This window comes from Cebus imitator, unplaced genomic scaffold (assembly GCF_001604975.1).
Source record: "Cebus imitator isolate Cc_AM_T3 unplaced genomic scaffold, Cebus_imitator-1.0 Scaffold19, whole genome shotgun sequence".
Lineage (NCBI taxonomy): Eukaryota > Metazoa > Chordata > Mammalia > Primates > Cebidae > Cebus > Cebus imitator.
Window position 1 is genome coordinate 705,929 of NW_016107334.1, and position 7,496 is coordinate 713,424.

At 55.2% G+C, this 7,496-nt stretch overlaps 1 protein-coding gene across 4 annotated transcripts in view; it reads left to right on the forward strand.

Moving 5' to 3' along the window:
- The window catches only part of PLIN1 (perilipin 1), a 17,235-nt gene that overhangs the window by 5,807 nt on the left and 3,932 nt on the right, over positions 1-7,496 (forward strand). For 3 of the 4 annotated variants that reach the window (XM_017517396.2, XM_017517440.2, XM_037734675.1), the window contains exons 3-6: positions 626-833; positions 3,044-3,126; positions 4,583-4,847; positions 5,159-5,331. In XM_017517396.2, the coding sequence (XP_017372885.1) occupies positions 626-833; positions 3,044-3,126; positions 4,583-4,847; positions 5,159-5,331 (729 nt within the window). The remainder of the gene's footprint in view (positions 1-625; positions 834-3,043; positions 3,127-4,582; positions 4,848-5,158; positions 5,332-7,496) is intronic. The other variant, XM_037734679.1, reaches the window with a different exon arrangement.

Below are 7,496 nucleotides of genomic sequence, written 5' to 3' on the forward strand. Positions count from 1 at the left end.
GGGAGGGAAGGAGAGTGTTCTAGGCTGTGGGAGGGAGGGAAGGAGAGTGTTCTAGGCTGTGGGGGGAAGGAAGGAGAGTGTTCTAGGCTGTGGGAGGGAGGGAAGGAGAGTGTTCTAGGCTGTGGGAGGGAAGGAAGGAGAGTGTTCTAGGCTGTGGGGGGAAGGAAGGAGAGTGTTCTAGGCTGTGGGGGGAAGGAAAGGGTAAGTGTTCCAAGCAGTGTGGCCAGCATCCACAGGAAGGGTGACGGTACCTCAGAAAGACCAGAAAAATGTTTGGAGAAGGCACCAATTAAACCTGGTTGAAAACTCTAGCCAGTAACAGCACTTGCTCTGTAGCAGGCGCTATCAGGGGAGTGATTTGTGCTGGGGGTGGGATGTGACTCAGCCCCTGGTGAACAGAGCTTGCCTGGGCAGCTCTCTAGAATCTGGACAGTGACCAGGAGGACGTGGCGGCTGACTTGTTTTCCCGTGGGTCTCCCCTGCTCTCAGGATTGGGGCATCCGAAGACCTCCTTGCCGTTGGTTCCCCCAGGTCACTTAGAGTCAGGCTACTCCCCATGACCCTGGGGTCACTTCCCGGGTGCCTGGAGAGGGAGGACCACAGCTTTCGTGTGTTCCTTCCACAGCAGGAGCAGGAGAATGTGCTGCAGCGGGTCCTGCAGCTGCCCGTGGTGAGTGGCACCTGCGAGTGCTTCCAGAAGACCTACACCAGCACCAAGGAAGCCCACCCACTGGTGGCCTCTGTGTGCAGTGCCTACGAGAAGGGTGTGCAGAGCGCTGGGAGCTTGGCGGCCTGGAGCATGGAGCCGGTGGTCCGCAGGCTGTCCACCCAGTGTGAGTCCTCGGCGCTCGGCAGCTGCCTGCTTGTTCACTGCCTATCTGACAATCTGTCTGTCCGCCTCTCAGGCTGTCTGTCTGATAACTTGTTTGTGTGTCTGCTTAACTGCCTACCTAGCTGCCTACATCCCATTGCATGGTCTTACCTATGGATATAAAAGTATACATATGGCCGAGCGCGGTGGCTCACCCCTATAATCTCAGCACTTTGGGAGGCTGAGGCGGGCAGATCACAAGTTCAGGAGTTCGATACCAGCCTGGCCAATATGGTGAAACCCCGTTTCGACTAAAAATACAAAACTTAGCTGGATGTGGTGGCGTGCGCCTGTAGTCCCAGCTACTCGGGAGGCTGAGGCAGGAGAATCGCTTTAACCCAGGAGGTGGAGGTTGCCATGAGCTGAGATCGCGCCATTGCACTCCAGTCTGGCGACAGACTGAGACTCCGTCTCAAAAAAAAAAAAAAAAAAAAGGGTATACATACAGATCTGTTTTCATCTATAGATGCCTGTCTACGGCCCAGCTGCCATGTTCCTAGGAAATAATGATGGCCAGAGAATCTGCAGGGGAAGGGGAGGCAGAGCCGTGCAGGCCGCGGTGAGCGTGTGGCAGCACAGGCAGCAGCAGCAAGAACCAGCAGAGTCTGGGAGAGGCAGAGGCAGCGGCACTAGGGGCCCTGGCAGGGTTGGAGGACCATTCTTGGAGGGAGGGGAAAGCTGGCTGAGCCCAGCAGCTGATGGTAGCGGGTCGTGACGGGAGGGGGCAGCAGAGAGCCACCAACCAGGGCCCTGGAGGCAGAAGACGGCTGTCGTGCGGGCCTTGCCAGGTGTGCCCCGCTCAAATTGTTCTGCCCCATCTGAACATGTGGTCTCCAAGGCATCGCTCCTGGCAGTGCTGAGGGAAACCGCAGTCATGCCAAGAAGTCTAGCACCTTCCACCATCCTAATTAGAGAGTAATGGGATTTGAGGACTCCACGAAGCAAACGGAAGAGGACAGGTGTGAACACAGCAAACGGGAGAGGACAGATGGGAAGGCCAGCCCTGTCCCTGGCTGCACCTCCTTCAGTACTTTCCCTGAGTCTCCTTCTGCCTAACTGGAAGACAGCCAGGTCATCTGGGCTCTCTGCTGCTTGAGCATTTTGTGAAGAAAAATAAGGTATCTGGATAAAGAATATAGGAAAGAGCATAAAGAACTCTCCTCGAAAGCTGTGGTCCCCATGGCCAGGGCTGTAGAGCCCGTGTTGTGGCTGACCTGGGCAGGACCCCCCTGAAGCATGTGCCGCTGTGATGCGTGCCCTCTCTCCAGGGCAATCCTTTCCCCTCCCTGCCACCTTCTCCTGACGGTCGACCATCTCAACAGTGAGTAGTTAAAAATAAGGGGATAGGCTGGGCGCGGTGGCTCACGCCTGTAATCCCAGCACTTTGGGAGGCCACGGTGGGTGGATCACGAGGTTAAGAGATTGAGACCATCCTGGCCAGCATGGCAAAACCCCGTCTCTTCTAAAAATGCAAAAAATTAGCTGGGCGTGGTGGGGCCCACCTGTAGTCGCAGCTACTCAGGAGGCTGAGGCAGGAGAATCGCTTGAACCCGGGAGGTGGAGGGTGCTGTGAGCCGAGATGGTGCCATTGCACTCCAGCCTGGGCAACAGAACGAGAATCCATCTCAAAAAAAAAAGAAGGGCATGGACAGCCTGGGGCCTGCACTGGCTGTGCTGGGAGTTTGTCGCATTGAAAGCTAAGCAGCCTGAGCCCCGAGGCCTCACTGCACCTGCCTCCCTCTCACACCTCTGTTCTCCCTCCTCACGCTCACTGGGAGCCCCCGTGCTGGTGGGGAGGGAAGAGAATGGGGGAAAGAACAATACTTGTTGGTGATTCACTTAGTTCCCGTCATTCTTCCTCACAGCCATCCTGCCAGGCAGGCACCATTAAATCACCATAGGAGGCAGAGGCTCAGACAGGCTGGGGCTTGCCGAGGCCCCGGGCTGCACAGATGTGGGCACTCGGCCTTCTGAGTGCAGGCCTGACCGGCTCCAGCGTTCCCACAGACAGAAGAAACTGACCTGGGTCTCGAGGAGCCCAGCGGTCGTGGGCTAAAGAAGGCAGAGGGCCTGGGGTTCGAGGGCCCCAAGTCGCTTCCTTGGCACAGAGGCCACTACTGGATTCTCATGGTGAGGGGCGGGGCTCACCCAAACCTGGCCCTTTCCTTCCAGTCACAGCTGCCAACGAGCTGGCCTGCCGGGGCCTGGACCACCTGGAGCAAAAGATCCCAGCCCTTCAGTACCCTCCTGAAAAGGTGAGCCCGTCCCACCTCGGGAGTCTCCCTGCACCCTAGTCACCCTCTCAGGGAGGAGAGGGCAGGGGCTGCTGAGGCAGTGACCGTACATCTGTGTCCCACAGCGAGCGCCCTCCAAGGCCGGTGGAGGCTACCTGCTCCCAAGGCCACACCACGGGCTCCTCTTCTCCCCGTGAAGCCAGATGGAGGTGGGGTTCCTGGAAGTTGGGTTTCTGGGACCAGCAGGCACAATCCCAGAGGCAAACTCAAACAGATGCTTGGGGCATTCCCAGTACCCCCAATACCGTGCTCTGGGGTCTGGGGTTCCATAGTCTGCCCTGGACCACTTGGCGACTACAGCTGCCTAGGATCACAAGTCACACTCATGAAGATCCCAGGAGTGTCATCCCAGGTCCTCAAAATCCAACTTTTATGGACCATGAGACTGAAAGTCACTTTATGTGGCTACATATTCGTTGGGTAGTTGCTATGATAAGGGCCCCTTTTTGCTGCTTCTGGGGAATGAGCTTCAGTCTCTGACCTCACCTGTCTCACTGACCAGCTGTCTACCCTTCCCAAAACATGTGCTGAGCCCTCCAACTATCTACCCTTCCCACGAACACATACTGACCCTACCCTAAGCCCTGTCCTAATTCATCTGTCTCACTGACCAACTATCCACCCTTCCCACAAACATGTACTGAGCCCTCCCCTATGCCTGCTGCATCTACATCACTGACCAACTGTCTGTCCTTCCCGCAAACACGAACTAAGCCCTCCAACTGTCCACCCTTCCCACAAACATGTACTGAGCCCTCCCCTATTCCCGGGGCCATTGCCTATGCTTAATCAAGCTCTCACTGAACCCTCTTATCAATCCTCTGGGATAGGGGTCATTACCTCCACTTTACAGAGAGGAGACCAGTGTCTTCCCACGGCCACACAGCCTTAACTGGAGACCATGTGAGAGCAGGTCTGTTCAGCTGTGAGGTCTGTGCTCTCTGCTCCCCTTTTTTCCAGATAAAGGGCAGGGTTTTTGTCACAAAGGAATTCCCGGGATAATGAAGAGAAGTCAGATTATTTCAATGCAGAACCAGTGAAGAACAAGCCCACCTGTAAATCAATAGAAATGGCGTGTTCTGAGGAAAGGAGGGAGGAGAGTCCTTGTGAGCACGAGGGTGTCAGGACACGGCCACCAAAGAGGAGCCTTTGGGGTCATCCTCGCAGGATGGGAGGGATCTTGACAGACAGTGATGCGGTGCGAAGGAGCCAGGAGACCAAGTGGGTGGCACAGGGCAGGCTGGCGCCCTCTCCCTTTAGAGCCCAGCTTAATTCCAGGTACCCAAGTATCAGCACCAGTTCCCTGGGCCTTTAGCTGAGGCCTTCCTGGGAGCTAGGCTCAGGGTGCCAGGCCCCAAAAGGGTAGCCCTTGTGGGATCTGCAAGACCGCATGCCTAACCCCCACTTACTCCCCCAGATTGCTTCTGAGCTGAAGGACACCATCTCCACCCACCTCCGCAGCGCCAGAAACAGCATCAGCGTGCCCATCGCCAGCACTTCAGACAAGGTCCTGGGGGCCGCTCTGACCGGGTGCGAGCTCGCCTGGGGGTTGGCCAGAGACACTGCGGAATTTGCTGCCAACACCCGAGCTGGCCAGCTGGCTTCCGAAGGGGCCGACCTGGCCTTGGGCAGCATTGAGAAGATGGTGGAGTACCTCCTCCCGCCAGACAAGACAGAGTCAGGTACCCACCGTCGGAGGCTCGGCCTGGGAGTGAGCTGCTGTCACACACACGACCTGGGATTCAGCAGGAGGTAGCAGGGCTCATCCAGCCCCTGCTCTGGAGTAGGGAAGCACAGTGGGATTTTCAGATGGATTTGCAGTCATTCACCCCTGCCCCTACCCCATCAGTAAAGAGGGAAAGTGAGTTGTGGAAATCACCAGTGAGTTTGTGGTGGGACCAGAACACCGGCTTTCCAGTGCTAGCCATGACCCAGATCTTGCTGGCCCCTCTCTGATGGGTCTTCTGTTCTTTTCCCCCAAATCCCTACCCAGCCCCTGCTCCTGGACACCAGCAAGCCCAGAAGCCTCCCAAGGCCAAGCCGAGCCTCGTGCACAGGGTTGGGGCTCTGACCAACACCCTCTCTCGACACACCATGCAGACCGTGGCCCGGGCCCTGGAGCAGGGCCACACCCTGGCCATGTGGATCCCGGGCGTGGCGCCCCTGGTGAGTGTCTGCCCTGAGCACTGCCTGACCCGGTGCCTGGGAGCCCTGTGTGCCTCCCAGGTCCCCGACCACCCACCTACCACCCCGTCCTGTCCTGAGAACATTCTGTCTTCCATCCTGGGCTGGCACTTGAGTTCTAAGGACAAGAGGCCTTGAGAGGGGTGGAGGACAGCCTTTCAGACCACAGGGAAAGAGAAGGACAGGAGGTTAGCCGAGGCCAGGCCTGCCTTGCTAGAGCGAGACTGTTCACTCCCCACCACTCCCCACCCCAACCTCTCTGTATTTTAGCAGAAATAGGCTGGGTTTTTTTCATAAGGAATTTTAGTAAGAAATTAAAACCAGAAAAAAAAAAAAAATAAGGCCAGGCGCGGTGGCTCACGCCTATAATCCCAGCACTTTGGGAGTCTGAGGTGGGTGGATCACGAGGTCAAGAGATCAAGACCATCCTGGTCAACATGGTGAAACCCCGTCTCTACTAAAAATACAAAAATTAGCTGGGCGTGGTGGCGTGTGCCTGTAATCCCAGCGACTCAGGAGGCTGGGGCAGGAGGATTGCCTGAACCCAGGAGGCGGAGCTTGCGGTGAGCCGAGATCGCACCACTGCACTCCAGCCTGGGTAGCAAGAGTGAAACTCCGTCTNTGAACCCAGGAGGCGGAGGATTGCAATGAGCTGAGATCGCACCATTGCACTCCAGCCTGGGTAACAAGAGTGAAACTCCATCTCAAAAAATAAATAAATAAAACAACATTAAAGCATAAGGGTCAGCAAACAAGATGACTTCTTTTCCGCCATCTTTTGAGCAGTACTTTTTTTTTTTTTTTTTGAGACGGAGTCTGTGTCTGTGCTAGGCTAGAGTGCATTGGTGCAATCTTGGCTCACTGCAACCTCGACCTCCCAGGTTCAAGCAGCTCTCCTGCCTCAGCCTCGTGAGTAGCTGGGATTACAGGCATATGCCACCACGCCCAGCTAATTTTTGTATTTTTAGTAGAGACACGGTTTCACCATGTTGGCCAGGCTGGTCTCGAACTCCTGACCTTGTAATCCACCCACCTCGGCCTCCCAAAGTGCTGGGATTAGAGGCGTGAGCCACCGTGCCCTGCTCAGCAGTACTTTTAAAAGTATCCTCAGGCCGGGATCATTCATTCAAGCAGATGTTGCCCCCCGCAGGGATTCAGGAGTAGTCGTTCCCCTGTCCCCTGCATCAGTAAGGGCTGAGACTGACCCACATGCCTGGACCCAGCCTGCAGGGGGCAGAACCTCAGATGCTGCCATTCACATGACTAGAGTGGCGTCCCCAAAACTGTGTAAGAAGGAGGCCCTGTTGGTGGGGCTCCCTAGAGGCTTGGAATGTGCCTCAAGAGACACAGGCCCACTTGCTCAGTCAGTTTCTTCCCATGGGTCACTCTGGTCCACTGAAGTTTTCACTCTTTAAAGATCTGGGAGGAGTAGCTACTAAAGCTAACATACATGTATCCTATGGCCCAGCAGTTCCACTCTTGTGTACACCCAACAGAAATGAGCACTTACATTTCCCAAAACATGTTTAAAATGTTCAGATTAGCTATATCCTTAGCCAAGGGCTGGAAGCAATAGTAATGTCCATCAACTGTAGAATGGGTAAATTACGGGAAATTTACAGGATGGAATATTACACAGAAATGAAAAAGGAGGAACAACTTCCATCTGCAGCAACATGGGTGAATCTCACACCCTACTATTTCACTAAAGGAGCTATTCGTGAATGAATACACACGGTGTGACTCCACTTATGTGAAGTTCAAAAGTAGGTAAAACTAAGGCACAGTGACAGAGATCAGGATTGTGGTCACTCTTGGGGGAATGTGGACTGAGTGGGGACATGGGGGGTCTTCGGATGTTGAAAATGGTGTCTGTTGGCCGGGTGCAGTGACTCACATCTGTAATCCCAGCACTTTGGGAGGCTGAAGCAGGCAGATCACAATGTCAGGAGTTTGAGACCAGCCTGACAAACATGGTGAAACTCTGCTAAAAAATACAAAAATTAGCTGGGTGTGGTAGCACACACCTGTAATCGCAGTTACTCAGGAGGCTGAGGCAGGAGAATTGCTTTAACCCAGGAGGCAGAAGTTGCAGTGAGCTGAGATTGTGGCACTCCAGCCTAGGCGACAGAGCGAGACTCCATCTC